This window comes from Anopheles merus, chromosome 2L (genome assembly GCF_017562075.2).
Source record: "Anopheles merus strain MAF chromosome 2L, AmerM5.1, whole genome shotgun sequence".
NCBI lineage: Eukaryota > Metazoa > Arthropoda > Insecta > Diptera > Culicidae > Anopheles > Anopheles merus.
In genome coordinates this window covers 48,588,056-48,603,659 of record NC_054083.1, presented here as the reverse complement: position 1 = coordinate 48,603,659, position 15,604 = coordinate 48,588,056, and the positions used below count along the sequence as shown (strand labels likewise).

Below are 15,604 nucleotides of genomic sequence, written 5' to 3'. Positions count from 1 at the left end.
AAATTACATACTCCTCTGCCTCAGTGATTCAGCGAACCCATTGGAGGAGCTTGTTAAAAAGGGGGAAGCGCTCGGGTTGGGTCGGAATTGACATGAGTTACGCTAATCCGTTTCGACGCAAACTCGGGCAAAAGAGTGTGTCGAGAGAGAGAGAGACTGGTTGACGGCAAGCAGTGTGGTGTATTGCCTGCCGTTTGGTGGTGTGCCTTGTGTGCGCTGTACGGAATGTGTCAGAGAATGTGACCCGATCCTCCTCATCATGATGAGGAAACTTGCTTTGCATAACCACCACCACCCGCCCGCCCAGGCCGCTGCCTCGGTGCTCTCGTGCTCAGCTGGTCCGTGCGAAGCCCTTTCGGAAGGTCTATTCTGATTACCGTTTGCATCTATCACGTAGGCCATTGGCACAACACAGCCGGTGTGTAGCGCTAATTTGTAACAGCACTTGCCGGTTGGATGGGTTTTAGAAGCACGAATTCGGGCAGGCCAAATAGAGAACCAACACATCACCATTGCCCTCTAACGCACCATCCAAATCGCATGCCGTACGTTGTACACGATCGCGTGATCGAAGGATATAGACCGGCAAGTGGATTCTTTGAGGGGGGGTTTAAAAACCCCGGAAGGGTGTATCGAACCCCCCGTTCCCCGTGGGTATCTCGGTACGGGTTAACAAGCGATCACGATCAGAAGCAAACAGGTACGGTACGGTGGCGTCCTTTGGCGGAATTCTGAACGTCCAGGCGTTACGTACGTCCCCGTGCAAGGTTACGGCGGCCATTTAAAGCAAGGCTTGGGGATTACATTGGATCCATTACACACAAACAAACACACACGCGGTAAACACAGGTGCGTGAAGTGGGTACTGATGAATTGATCACACGATCGATTGAAACCGTACTTCCGAGACGCACTCCAAACGGCGCACGTGCATGTGCTCGATCGCATCGACTTCTTCAGCCAAATACAAACACACAGCTCCAAATGGGCTGCGTCATGTCCATGTAGTGAGCCCCCCTCTGGTGGGTTAGATATTGAACTAATCATCTCGATCCTCGCATGCTCTAACTGCGTACGATCACATTGAAGATGATGTTCCTTAGGAGCTTCTTCCTGGTTGTTGTTTGTTTTATGTTTCGGAATCAAAACAAGTCCCCCCCCCCCTCTGTGTGTTTGGAATTTAAACTTCCTGCTGCGGAGGTCGTGAAGGTGAAGAAGAAGGTGTGTTTTGGAGGAGCGGATGGGTTCGTCCATTTTCCAGGTGTCGACGACGAACGATTGTGGGGAGACCTCATTACGCATGTGCACTTTCAAGTAGTTCCTTCCCGTGTTGGTGCTTACACACAAACCTACAAACACATGCGGGTTCTCGGGAATTTGGTGCGATAAGCCCCCATAGGACCCAGGCCCCCCTAGTGACTGCTTATTATTCAATTAATTTCCTTTTCTGCTTCCGCTTTCGGTTTGGTGTACTTGTTTTTTTTTTCATTTGCCGGTGCCTTGAATGGGTTACTTCATTTTCGGGTGGCCTTACCTCCTCCCCTCCCAACGAATGGGTGGAATTTCATTTCCCATGCATACAGGTTTGGTGGAGCTCTTGCGAATCGGTGGTGTCGGGTGGGAAAAACAGGAAGACCAAAAAGGCGGACGAAGAAAAACTCTCTGCCCTTCGACCGCCAACCACACACACACACACACACACACATCGTTCGCGGTTAGCGTGTTGTGTTGGCCCGGCATCATCGCGCGGTAATGGTGCTGAGTCACTTGGATTGTGTTTTCGTTTTCAAAGTCAAGGTCAGGCTGCGGTGAAACGGAACAGCTAAACGAAAAAGAGAGAGAGAGAGAGAGGGCAATAAAGAAAAACAGCATAAAATGAAGTTACCTCCCCGGGCGGGTGTATGCGGCGTCGCCTAACGCACGACGGACGGCCGGGGCCATGTCAAGCATGTCAAGAGAGGTCGGGAACGCTGAAAGCCATGTGGATCGTGTGCTTGATGGTTGGGGGATGGCAAATAAAATGTGCCGCCGCACATGTGATGGTCGTTCGACAGGGAAACGCGTTCCCCGATCGTGTCGTTTTTGGGGGAAAGGAACCAGAGCACAACTCGAAATGCAGGCAAAACAGGGCAACAATAGAGGGAGGAGGGGAGGCGAAGGATCGCTCAGCTGAAAATCTACGACATCAGGTGAAGTAAAACTTGAAGAGGGAGGGAATAAAATAATACTTTCAAAGCATTGCGTTCGTTCCGTATACCGATCGTATGTTCGATGATTTATGTCCGACAAGCCATTGGGACGGAAGCGTACAAACCGCCCGCCCGCTATACACGCATATATACAGCAAAAGGAGGGGTGGGGGAGGGTACGGTACCCGTTTGGGTAAGTTGGTCAGTCTATTTTTAACCCAATACCAGAGAACGCAACTCAAGAGCGACGGTGAAATATTAACCTTTCCGATTGCTGCAGACAGGAGAAGGGACTATTAGATAGGAAATAATCGTCACGGTCATAATGGCAGTTTGAATTTTATTGTTCCCGTATTGTTTGTAGATCATCTCTCGGTCTTGTCTCTTGTGCTCTGTCCGGTGCTCTCTGGGATTATGCGTTACTTTCCATACACTGATTTTCGAACGATTGTGTTTCGTGTGTCGCTGCCGCGCTGTGTTGTTTGACCGCAGGGCAGGACTGTCCTTTGGAGTAGTTAGGGTCTATGGGTGGAAGACAACACTATAGTGGTTTATTGATGTATGCATTGTTGTTTGGCGACAATTTTGGGATAGTCAGTCTGTGTGTGTACGTAGAGGAGTGGGGAGCTGTCTCGTTTACCGAACCCGGCTCGTTATCTTTTGTGGTTTGAACATGTGTAAACAAATTTTACTACACGCCCGAGTCTAATGAGGGAGTCTGATAACAACGCGTGTGTGGTGCCTGTGCCCTGGGGCTACCGCTGTGGGTAATGGACAGGGGTAATGCGAATGATACTTAAAACCGTAAGTTCCGTTAAATTTTGTAAAGTTTTTGGGATATCGTGTTGTTGTTCGACATCGATTGATAAGAAATGGATTAATTGTTTTGGTTGTGTGGCGATCCTTCCCTTTCTGATCATTCAGAAGTCATTAAAGATGAACGTATCGATCAATCTATTATCAATCTACCAATCATAATACAACTTTATGTTTTGTTCGTATTGTAATAGATCGTGCTATATCAAATTTGTGTTGAGCGATACGACCTTAAAGATTTCATCTTTTGTTGGGTTTTATGAATCTTTCGTTAAGTTTCATTCATGCGAATCTTCAGGGATGAATGTTTCGAATCTCGAATCGAATCTCCAAAGATCCATGAATCTCTAAAGATTCGTTAATTGTTTAAGATTCATGATTCTCTACAGATTCTTGAATCTTCATGACATATCTGAAGATATGAGATATCTGAAATTAATTTGAAGTTCGTAAGATTCAGGAATCTTTCCAGATTAATGTATCCATTAAGATGCATGCATCTCCAGAGATTCATCATTGGACCGTCTCCCCGTAGCAAAACAAACAGCTGAATTAGTTCTTATGTTAGTTAAAGTTCAGTTCCAACTATTTGGAGTATTTGTGACTCCCTCCTACTTAGTCAAGTTGTCGCTTCTTCAGTGAAGTCTCAGTCATCCTTTTTGACTGTGGTGATAGAATGATCATCCTAGTTGTACCAAATCATTTTCGATTGTGTTGAAAAATATCGAACAATACTTTTGTTTTAATTTTTAAATTGTTTTCTAACAACTGCAATTAAATATGAAGCTCTCGATCAAACAGAAAGTTTAAATCTGCATGTTCGAATCAACCGCTTGCGTGATTTTGCGCCACGTGTTTGGAAATGATCGTTACGAAGTTACCGAGCGGTGCATGTAAACGCAACCATAATTCAAACGAAATGCACGGTGGTTGTGAATTGCCAATTTCAGCGTTTTTTCTATTAGTTTGTTTTGTTTATCAAAGTAAAGGATCAAGTGAAGATTAAAAAAAATACCATGAAAATTCCTTGTATTCTAAACACAATTTTCCCCACATTCCTTCAATAGATTGTGAATTCCAAGATGCGATTGTGATTCGTGCAGTTTGTCCGCGTGGCCAGTCTGCTGTGTGACAAACCGGGGGTGACGTATTCCGGGCAGCGAGACAGTGAGACCAGACCAAAGAAGAGCAAAAAAAACCAAAACAAATCCAGCAACCAGCCCTGGAGAGGAGCGATGGGGAAAATTCCAGCCAATCAACCGAAATCGGTGCCGCCGGTGCCGCGAAAGGAACCGCAAACTCTGCTCGCCAAGATACGCAAGGAGTACGTCAGCTTAACGTTTGCCAAATCGCTCATCTTCGACCCGGCCCGGTTGCCGCTGATCTCGATCCTAATTTTGGCCGCTGAGTTGGTGCTGAACGTGTTCGTGGTGCAAAATGTGCGCTACACCGAGATCGACTGGAAGGCGTACATGCAGGAGTGTGAAGGGTTTCTCAACGGCACCACCGACTATTCGCAGCTGCGAGGTTTGTTGAAGCAGACATTTTGTGTAATTCATATTTGGTGAATAATGTTTTTGCTCTGCTTTCTCTTACACACAGGTGATACCGGTCCGCTCGTCTATCCTGCCGGGTTTGTCTACATCTACAGCGCGCTGTACTTCCTAACATCACACGGCACCAACATTCGCTTGGCCCAGTATGTCTTCGTTGGCATCTATCTGCTTCAGCTGATGCTCGTACTCCGGCTGTACTGTAAGAGCCGCAAAGTTCCTCCATACGTGATGGTCATTACCATTTTCACCTCCTACCGGATTCACTCCATCTACGTGCTGCGGTTGTTCAACGATCCGATTGCGATCCTGTTCCTTTACGCCGCCCTGAATGCGTTCATTGACGGTCGATGGACGATCGGCAGCGTAATGCTCAGCTTGGGCGTATCGGTAAAGATGAACATCCTTCTGTTTGCTCCGGCCATTCTGCTGCTGTACATTACCAACCTGGGATGGCTGAAAACGGCCCTTCAGCTGACGGTCTGTGGAGTGATACAGCTGATCCTGGGTGCTCCGTTCCTTCTTACCCATCCGTGGCAGTACCTTAAGGGAAGCTTCGATTTGGGGCGCGTGTTCGAGCACAAGTGGACAGTAAACTATCGCTTCCTCGAGCCGGAAGTGTTCGAAAGTAAGGTGTTTCATCTGGCACTACTCGGACTGCATCTCACGCTGCTGCTCGTGTTTGCATCGCCTTGCTACAAGTACTTCCAAAATTACTGCCGCCTGCGCCACCTGGAGAAGATGCTGATGCCACAGATAGAGGCACAAAACCGGGCCGAAAAGGAAAAGGTGAAGAAGGGAAAGCAATCGAAAGCCAAAGCATTGCCGGCTGGTAAAGGAGACAACGAGGAGGAAAAGCTAACGCAGGATCAGGAAAAGTTTTTGAAATCGTTCGAAAAGGGCATCAAAAAGATGTCCGGTAAGCAGCAGCAGCAGCAGCAGAATGTTGCCCCGGTGGAAACGGAATCACTGGCAGCAGCGAACCCAGCGGCCAACAAATTTTCCATTAATTTCGACCGATCCACCCAACTCGCGCTGCTCCCTATTTTCCTGTCCAACTTTATCGGCATCGTTTGTGCGCGTAGCTTGCACTATCAATTTTACGTGTGGTACTTCCACAGCTTGCCCTACCTCACGTGGTACACGGAGTATACGAACAGTTTGAAGTTTTTGCTTCTTCTGCTGCTGGAATTCTGCTGGAACACGTACCCGAGCACGGTACTGAGCAGCGTGGTCCTGCACGCCTGCCACGTGTGCCTGCTGGTTGGCATTGGAAGGAAATTGTTCCGCCGGATTCCGGATCTTGCTCAGCTGAACAATAAGACAGAGTAAAACACGCCCGAGGCCGAAACTCCTGCTGCGGGATGCATTTGAATTCTCCGTTTGAATTGTGCCTTAAATTGTCGAATAGGTGTGAATGTTTGTCTTTTCTGTTTGTTTGTGTGTTTGTGTGAATAGATAGAGATAGATTAGCGCAGCGTGAATGATTACTTATCGTACCGTGCGTGTTTGTGTGTGATTTTATAACATTTGAGGAAATGTTATTTATGATTTCTTTAAGTAATTTAGTTCGAGCAATAAAGACAAGACATATTTGTACTTTTTGATTCGTCCTTAAAAAATGTGTTTTATTATTACAAATATTTTTATGATATACGAAACATCTTGATTTTCTGTTTCTAATTTCAAACAGCGGAAAACACGAAAAACTCTATTTCGAGCACTTACACCCCTAAAAACTGCTCGAACCGCTTTACAAGGAACTGTCAAAAGCATGTGTTCGATTAAATAACATGTAAACAAACCAAAAAAACCTCTGTAAATAGCAGCGCCGCAAGAATGGATTACGAATTACGGAATGTAAGTCGAAATATTTCGTTATTTGTTGCCACTGGTCTTATTCCTTTTCTATTTCAGATCAAAGATTTTCTGCAACTGTACAACAAAATCACCGACATGTGTTTTAACTCCTGCGTGGACAATCTGTTCGGCCGGGATCTGACGCGCGAGGAAGTATCGTGCGCTGATAATTGTGTGCTAAAGTTTACGAACGTAAATCAGCGATTGTTGAAAGTGTACGTTGGCGTGCAGTCGGACATTAACCAGCGCCGGTTGGCTGAGGTGGAGACACAGCAGGCAAAAATGGTAGCCGAAGCCCAGCAGCAGCAACAGCAAGAGCAACAAGCAGCAGCAGCAGCAGCAGTTCCAGCAACGCCCGAAGTGGCCACCGCATCAAACTCTACAGAACCTTCCGTAGCATAATAGAGCCATGCCACCACCGCCTGGCTAATGCTTAGTGATTTAATTTTATATCGTTTTTTAGTTACACTTACAAAATGGCTAGAATATGTTTGAACGTGCTCGTCGGCATCCCGGGGTCAGGGAAAAGCACCTACTGTCAGCAGCTCGTTGCGTTACCGGGCCGAAGGTTTGAAGTTGTTCACGTATGTTATGATTCGTACATCAAGATAGATCGTCATTATGATACGTTTCGGGATGTGGCCGGTTTGTACAAAGCGAGCCGTCAGAAGCTATCAACTTACATTGAAATGATCATACATGCCCTGAAGGAGAACGATCAGTCTCGACTAGATGAAGCGTTGTTTCGTTGGCGTCAAGAATTTAAACATGAATTGTGCATTTCTTCAAGCCTAATGCACTCTGACGTTGTGTTTCTAATCGATGATAATAACTACTACAGAAGTATGCGCGTAGAATGGCAAAAAATTGCTCGGAAACTTTCCATCGGTTATTTCGAATCCTATTTCGACACGTCTCTTTCGCTTGCTCTGGAACGAAATCGGGAAAGAGCCCATCCAATCGGTGAAGATGTTATCAATCGTATGTGGGCGCGTTTGGAAAAACCATGCGACAAGCTTTACCACCAAGAGCATGATTTCATAACAATTAACGGCAACAGTATCGATTACGAACTCATTGTGACAAAGATACAATATTGCTTTGAACATCCTCAGGAAAGCCCAGCAGTACAGATGGTAGCAGAACCGATGGAACAGTCGAACGTCCACAAGGTAGACATTATTTTGAGAAAATTGGTATCGAAAAAGATCTCCGAGGCGAAAGATTCGATGGCGGCAACGAAGCAAAACTTGCAGTCGTACGCCAAAGTGCTGCAAGAAAGGAAAAAGTACGTACTGGAGCAGATTCGAACGCGAGAGCTTGATGTAGCGGAGGAAATGATGAATAACATTGTAGAGGACTTATTCTAATTCATTTTTTTTTCGTAAATTTAAGAATGTTCAATAAAGCATAATAATGAAAATCATCCAAGCGTGAAAAGACTTGCGGTAAAAAGCGTTTCATTTGAAAGAAGAAAAACCTCCCGATTATCCGTGGCTGCATGACACAGGGTGACACAACGCAACGGCAATGTGCAGGAATCACTTCAATTGTAAATTTTACCGCGCAATAAAAGCGAATGAAGTGCACAAACAGCAGCAGTTTTATTGATTTCTCAAATACATTCTTTTTTGTGTGAAAATAACCGAATAAAGCAGGGAAAAGCTATATATTGTTTTCAAAACCCAACGGCGCACATCCCACTGTTTGACAGCTAGCGCTGCCAGTGTCGCCATCTTGACAGCTGGAGTCAAAATATTTACGCGCTTTTCCCAGGTTTGTTTGCCCGCTTTTCTTTCGCGCGTTTCTTCGCTGCGATGTGGAAGATAACAGCGTACATTGGGCGGGAAATCACTTCTCCCAAATCGGTCTAATCGTCTGCAAGTGTGTGGTGCGCATGCCTTTGCTGTTGGAGGTCCGATAGACCGAAGAAAGCTTCTGTTTTTATTCATGAATACAGTGTTGAATTTGCGGAACCGCGAGTCGGGCAGCGGTAAGTGATGTGAATTTCTCGGGAATATTCCTGTAGTGCGCGCGCGGGCACAAACCGGCGGATACGCCCCGTCGTCGTGTGGTGTTTGATTGTTTCCCCGTTTCTGTCCCCCGTAGGTTTCGCCTCTCAGTATGATGCCCCCCTGTGCCGGTTGCAGGTGCACGAGCGGGACAGCTGGAACGGTATTACGCCCTCCACCTTCTCGGCCGACTACAACCCATCGCCTCCGATCCTGGCGGCCAAATTTTCCAAATGCCAGGGCAAGCAGCACATACTGGCGATCGCAAACGAGGATGGCAAGATAGCGCTGCAAGATACGAACCTCACGAACCGGGAACCGGGTGGTGAGCGGGCACTGGAAGGAATCCAGTGCCACTACAATGCGGTGTTCGATCTCGAGTGGATGCCCGGAGACATGAAGCTGGTGACGGCTTCGGGCGACCACACCGCGAAGCTGTGGACGCTCGGCGAGTCGGAAATGCTGTGCACGCAAACGTTCCGCGGCCACTCGCGCTCGGTCAAGACGGTCGCGTTCCGGCGGGACGATTCGGCCGTGTTTGCGACGGGCGGACGGGACGGTGCGATACTGATCTGGGACATCCGGGCGCAGGTCGGGTTGGACATGATCCCGCGGGCGGACAACTGCATCTACAGCGGGCATGCCGGTGGCCCGGGCACACCGCTCTCGCACCGCAAGCGAACACGCCAAACGCCAAAGATACCGACGCAGGGCTGCAGCAGCAGCATTACGGGGCTCGCGTTCCAGGACGGCAACACGCTGATCTCGTGCGGTGCGGGCGACGGTGTGGTGAAGGTGTGGGATACGCGCCGCCACTACACCAGCCACCAGCGGGAACCGATGCCAAAGTACAGCTTTTCCTACGCCGGCACGACGACGCTGAAGGGCTTCACCAATCTGGCGATCGACGAGCGGCGGCACCGGCTGTACGTGAACTGCATGGACAATCACATCTACTGCTACAACATCTCGTCGTACGATGGGAAGCCGCTGCAGCGGTACGGTGGCTTTAACAACGGCACGTTCTACGTGAAGGCGGCGCTCAGCTCGGACGGCCAGTACCTGATCAGCGGGTCGAGCGACGAGCGCTGCTACATCTGGAACGTGGACAACCCGAACCCGCTGGTGAAGCTGTCCGGCCACTCGGCCGAGGTGACGAGCGTGGCCTGGATGCAGAGTGACCGCGACGTGCGCCTAGTGACGTGCAGTGACGATGCGCGCCACAAGGTGTGGCGCATCGGGCCGGAAGAGATGGATTCGGACGAGCAGCAGCAGCTCCGCGGCACGGCGGAGTATTGCGACTCGTACCGCTCGGACCAGGCAGAAAAGCAGCGGCTCAAGGCGCTCGAATTTACGCCCCGCTCGGTGCGTGGGTTGGTGCAGCGAAACGAAACGACACCGAGCACGCAGGTCGACCCGACCCGCACGCCGAAAGCATCCGGCGCAGCGTTTAAGATGAGTGCGGGCGGTTGCTTCAGTGCCGGTGCGACATCGTCCGAACGGCCCGGCAAGCGTTCGTTCTCGGAAATGGCCGACAAGGACGGGCAAAGCTGTCCACCGGTGAAGCGATCGTACCGTGAGGAAGGCCGCGGCCGTCGCCTATTCAGTCCCGCCAACTCCAAATCGTCCTTTAGCTTTACCGCGCTCGAGATCGCCGCCAGCTCGTCCTCGTCGCGCAGCCTCAACGTGATACTGGAAGCGACGGATGAGCTGACGACGGTCGGACTGTCGCCGTGCAAATCGCCGCTAGCCACCGCGAACCTCAACATCCGCTCGCCGGACCAACCACCCTCATCGCTGGCGCATCGTTGCGCATCGCCCACGTTGAACCTGATCCTGCCGAACTTTGTGATCGACGGGGAAGCGCCACACCTGGTGAACGTGCTGGCCGCATCCGGTGGCAGTGAGCGGGGCGATGGGGTAGTGGTAGGACAGACCAATGGTTCGACAGTCGGTGAAGGTTCCGGAAGTGGCGGTGGTGGTGTTGCCGTGAAGCGAAAGCTACGCGAGCACATCGACTGGCTGACCAAGATCCGGAAGCAGAAGCAGCTCCAGGCGGCAAAGGGCATCGAGAACAGCTACGGCACGGCAATGGAGCGGGTGACGGCATCGCAGCTGCTCTCGCCACGGCTTCAGCACTTGAAATCGTGTGGTGATGAGGGTGGTGGAGGGACAGTGGCTAGTAGTGTAGGGCCGAGTGAGAACAAACACCAGCAGCAGGAAACGAATCACCTTCCGGGAAATGCGGCTTCGAGCAGCAGCTCAGAAACACCGACCACGCCACGGCGGCGATCATCCTGGGCGTGGAATTCGAGCAGCAGTCCACACGGTGAGCACGGTGACGACACAGGGCAGCTGCGCGGTACACGGACAACGCCCCGAAGCCGACGGTACTCGACGAATGGTATGCGGGGTGTGCTACCGGTCACCTCGGAGACGGCTTCGATCAGGCGCTTTCTTACGGTGACGACACCCACCAGCCGGACCAACGCGCAGGCATCCAACTGACTTTGCGTAATGGGTATTGTGTGCCTAAAGAAGCAGCTTGCTTCGCACGTTTCAGACCACAACACACAGAGGAAGTGTAACCTCCAATACCTCTTGGTTTTTCAGATTTTTATAGCTATTTAAGGATTAGTTTGTAAGCGAAAGTTCTTCCCCCGTAACGTTCCGCGTTAAAGGGACGAGACAATGCAACATGTACATAGAATTTGAGAATACTATTCGCTTTCGAAATGCGAAGAAAACTAACACGCCCCCCACTTACACGGATCTAATCTTTCCTTTTATTCACGAAACAATCATTCGAATGATCTGTATACGCGCCATAAAGATTTGATCATGCTTTTACTTTTAAACACACACACACACACACGCACACGCTATTGCTTGCGACTAATCTACTACTAATCAACTTCCTTTACGCGCATTTACTAGCGAACAAAGAGAACTCTTTTATTTCTGTTTATTGAACGTTTTTTTAAAAAGAAATTTATCATCAAAAGGATAAACTGTTTGGCAAATGGGAAGGTGGAAAGAATGTATGTAAATAACACAGAAGGGACAGAAAGAGAGAGAGAGAGAGTGATGAATTGTGATGAACTAGTGAAGTGTGCCTGTTTGGACCATAATGGAATTGTTTGTTCGGGTGAACACGGAATCGACGGACACTACAACCAGGATGGGACAATAAAAATCACAAAATGCATTTGACAAAAACTCTACCCCCTTTTATTATTATTATTCTTATTATTATATCATTATTATTATTATTATTACTATTATTATAATTATAATAATAATTATTGTTATAATTATTATTATTATTATTATTATTATTATTATTATTATTATTATTATTATTATTTTTAAATCTTTATTCAATGAACAGTTACAGTCCTGATGAATTTTCTTAGGTGCTAACTTAACTTAGGTTTCTAATTTAACTGATCGACTATATCCTGGCGCAAATGCGGTCTTTAAAAGACTTAAGTGATATAAATGATGGGGTCTCCTGTGCCATAATTCGTACGGCGACGAGGGACATTAAGGAGAGGTCGTGGACGTAGAAGGGGTCGTCGGAGCATAAAGGTCCAGTCGTTAGAGTAGGGATGCGCTATAGGCAGACGCCTGTCGTTTAGTTTTCTCAACTCAAGAAGCTTTAGGCGTGCTCGGTAGGATGGCTATAGACTGCCTGGTTGCTATGGGAGAAGACGCAAAGCATAAGCGCAGAGCTGATGGCTTCCCAACAACCTGCGCATAATCAATCGCTGAATGGAAGGATACTGCAATACACAGCCTTTACACACATTGGGTCCCTAAAATCTCTATCCACTCGTTGAACCAATCCTAGAAGCTGGGATTCGATTTCCTCTGCGTGTTGGTTAAACGTTGGTTTCGTGTCAAGGATGATTCCAAGATTACCTAATAAGATTAACGGCTTTAATGGGCATTCCGTCAACGTTGTAGCTGTACCGAGAAGGTTCGCGAGAGCTCTCTTAAATGATAAGACTCGGCATTTTTCAACACAAAGCTGCAGATGATGAGGTGCGTGTGCACCAGCGGTGAAAGTTTTCAGCACGTTTGCTTTGACTCCATGTTTTGTGAGTTTTGCTAGCAAGATATTGTGCATAGTCGACTGAAGACGGCTGAAGTCGACTCAACAAGATTGGTTTACGGTGGATCGCTTCGGAACAAATCAAATGCTGCTAGAATTGTATGTACTATTTTTTCGAAAATACTTTTGCACCTGCGCATAGCGATGCTTTAGTTGCTTGTTTACGTTCAATTCCTTCCGAATGTTAGATAAGATGTTATGGCTTAAGTTACTTCTATCATAACAGACCCTGGTAACGGGCGAGCTCGTGTAAACTCGAACCACTCGAACAGGCGCTTGTCTAGGAATGAAGTGCTCCTGAAGTGGTTGGTTAGATTTGTTTTTGAGACTCTTCAAGAACAGGTGATTCAACCCCCACAGCAAAAGCGAAAGTGCGCCGACTTATAAAAGACTTCAGCGCGCTCTGTCCCACTCAGTACACTTAGTTCCTTCAAGTCAATCACAACCGCTCCACTACAATGAAGTCATCCACGCTGCTGCTGCTCGTCTTGGGATGTGTCCTGCCCGCAGCCGAGATCGTCGCACTGCACTGTAACCCGTCGGGCAATGAGAACGTAACCGCCAACGGTAGACCGGCGTACGCTGGCCAGTTTCCACACCATGCCCTGCTGGTCGTGCGCTTCGGTGAGGACGAAACACGCCACTGCAGCGGTGCACTGGTCGACGAAAGGCACGTGGTCACGGTGGCGCAGTGCGTTGTCGGTAGCAGCTCCGTCGAGGTACATCTCGGCTCGAACTGTCTGCTTGCGGACGAGTCCGACAAGTTCCGGTACGTGTTTACGGCCGTCGAGTTTACCGTCCGCGACGGGTACGATGCGGAAACGTTCGTGAACGATGTGGCCGTGGTGCGATTTACCGATGAGGCTGTGCGTCTTCCGCCGTGGGTAAAGCCGGTGCGTTTGCCGGAGGCGGATGAGGACCAGTACGTGGGGCAGGAAGTGCTGACGAGCGGGTACGGTTTGATGGACTACGGTACGGACGGTGCTGCCGATGGGCTGCAGTACATGCGGTTGGTGGTGCTGGAGCTGGAGGCTTGCCAGGCGGAGTTTGACTTCGTGATGCCCGGCACGGGACGGTTCTGTGCGCAGGAGGCGGACCACGAGCGCAACTGTGTGAGTGACGTGGGCAGCCCGCTGGTGCGCAAGGAGGGTCGGCTGCAGGAGTACGTGCTGCTTGGTTTGGCCAGCTTCGGGCAGACGTTTGCGTGCAGCCAGGGTAACCCGGGCGCGCTGCAGGAGATGCGCGAGCATGCCACGTGGGTGCGCGAGGTGTTGTCGATGGAAGGCCAATAAAATTGGAACGCGTCCCGGCTCTATGTGTGATGTAGGCAATTAAACTGCTTTTGTGTGTATAAAAAAATTCCACAATCAAAAATAAATAAACATATAAAGTTGAAAAATAAAACAATTGCTGGTATGCTTATTGCTTAATTTCTGCAAACCAATAATCGAAAAAAAGGTGGGGGAAAGGCGCCCTGAAATGAAAACAGACCCCGATCCGACAACATAAACAACACCCATCTCCGATCCACCTGATCGATTTAAGCACTCTAAATAAACACCCGTTCGGAAAGGCATCAAATCATCTAATAAAAGCAAATACGCACAGCCCGGCTGTGGTTCATAAACAAAGCGCGCAGCACGTGTGCATTTAATCGTGGGGCGCACCATGCGTTCCGCGTCGTAAAACACCGGGCGCCTCCATAGCGGGTGGGGGGTTTTTTTTAAACCAAAACTGAGGAGGATTATGGAGAATAGATTAGAATGGGAAAAGAAAATTAGTGAGTAACACAGAAAAAATGGATTGATGAGTCGTGAGATGTAATCAGTAGCATGATGTGAGATGATTCGGCGCTGCTTTCTTGTTAAACCTTTTTTGCTGATGAGTTCCATTCGGATTCGATGCAACAGGCGTCTTCGGGCGTGTGCGGTTTTGTACCGCACGTCTAAAAAAAACCAGTCACCAGTCGATTGCTTTGTGTCAAAGCAGATTTGCTGTGTCGTCGTCTGTTGGGGGAAAACTGTACAAGTAACGCTTGCGCATCAAACACACACGAGCCACGACATTCAACAGATGCTGCTCTCACGTTCTGGCGTGAATCGGGCACTCAATCGTGTCAAAGCGCTGCCAGCTGTGTGGTTCATCGTTGGCTGCAGCTTCCACTAGCATTTGCCACCGTGTGACGCCTGTTGATCGGGACGGGCGAAAGGGATGCATATAGTGGACGCTCCGGCCATACTGGAAGCCCGATACGTTACGCGTCCGGGCACATGCCACAGGTTGGTCGCTACCAGTGTTGCGAACGGTGACGTTCATCGACATAAAATTGTAAACATTCATTCGATTTGAAGCTTCCCATTCCCATCTCTCTCTGTCATTTGACATTCCCGTCAAAAAATGTCATTTGACATGAAGACATTTTCAAGATACATTCATTTGACATTCGCCAACCTGTATGAGTAGTGAACTGTGTCGTATTGTAAAACGGCCGTATTCATGTCAAACTACAACAGAGCGTGCGGTGCAAAGGCTTTCATTTCACTAGTTTTTGCTATTTCACTAGAATCCCCATATTCAGCGACGATACACTTCATAATCCTCCGATCGTATCGATATGTGTTGTTCAAAAAATGTCAAATGACATTCATACTACATTGTTTACATTTCATGTCACTGCATCAGCCCTGACGGTAGCGACACGAATGAATTTCGTTTAATGACAGTCGTGTCGTGGAAGCATTGAATGTCATCAGCCAAAAAATATTTTGACCGGCTGTTTACGGTGACTGTCATGAAAAATGTCAACAGTTAACAACACTGGTCGCTACTTCGGGCGATGCTGCCTTTTTATTCATAAAGTGTTGGCCACTAAAACTATCTTAGCGAAGCCTCAGGTGGTTTGGTAGTATTTTTATGGCTTTGCTGTTAGTTGAGCTTACTGTATGCGTTTCTGCAGCACGAAATGGAAAGGTTTTGTGCTAATAAATGGGAAAAAGGTTGACTGAAAAAGAAGCAGAAAATGTAAAATTATGCAAAAGTTGCTTTAGCTTTTTTGCA

At 48.4% G+C, this 15,604-nt stretch overlaps 5 protein-coding genes across 5 annotated transcripts; all 5 read left to right on the top strand.

Annotated features, from left to right (window-relative positions):
• The first annotated feature begins 2,796 nt into the window (after positions 1–2,796).
• On the top strand, positions 2,797–6,157 carry LOC121594307 (lethal(2)neighbour of tid protein 2). The gene is made up of 3 exons (XM_041917410.1): positions 2,797–2,993; positions 4,073–4,532; positions 4,608–6,157. The coding sequence occupies exons 2-3, from the start codon at positions 4,241–4,243 to the stop codon at positions 5,888–5,890; spliced, it is 1,575 nt and encodes a 524-aa protein (XP_041773344.1). The 5' UTR covers positions 2,797–2,993; positions 4,073–4,240; the 3' UTR covers positions 5,891–6,157.
• Positions 6,158–6,336: 179 nt separating this feature from the next.
• LOC121592195 (mitochondrial import inner membrane translocase subunit Tim10B) lies at positions 6,337–6,820 on the top strand. The gene is made up of 2 exons (XM_041913580.1): positions 6,337–6,418; positions 6,476–6,820. The coding sequence occupies exons 1-2, from the start codon at positions 6,398–6,400 to the stop codon at positions 6,818–6,820; spliced, it is 366 nt and encodes a 121-aa protein (XP_041769514.1). The 5' UTR covers positions 6,337–6,397.
• A 74-nt stretch (positions 6,821–6,894) lies between these two features.
• Positions 6,895–7,844, top strand: LOC121592194 (L-seryl-tRNA(Sec) kinase). Its single transcript, XM_041913579.1, has one exon. The coding sequence runs from the start codon at positions 6,895–6,897 to the stop codon at positions 7,786–7,788; it is 894 nt and encodes a 297-aa protein (XP_041769513.1). The 3' UTR covers positions 7,789–7,844.
• Positions 7,845–8,160: 316 nt separating this feature from the next.
• Positions 8,161–11,172, top strand: LOC121593582 (protein lethal(2)denticleless). Its single transcript, XM_041916077.1, has 2 exons — positions 8,161–8,411; positions 8,528–11,172. Exons 1-2 carry the CDS (start codon positions 8,369–8,371, stop codon positions 10,936–10,938), a joined length of 2,454 nt encoding a protein of 817 aa, XP_041772011.1. The 5' UTR covers positions 8,161–8,368; the 3' UTR covers positions 10,939–11,172.
• A 1,644-nt stretch (positions 11,173–12,816) lies between these two features.
• LOC121593059 (collagenase-like) lies at positions 12,817–13,906 on the top strand. The gene has a single exon (XM_041915097.1). The coding sequence runs from the start codon at positions 13,006–13,008 to the stop codon at positions 13,837–13,839; it is 834 nt and encodes a 277-aa protein (XP_041771031.1). The 5' UTR covers positions 12,817–13,005; the 3' UTR covers positions 13,840–13,906.
• The last annotated feature ends 1,698 nt before the right edge of the window (positions 13,907–15,604 follow it).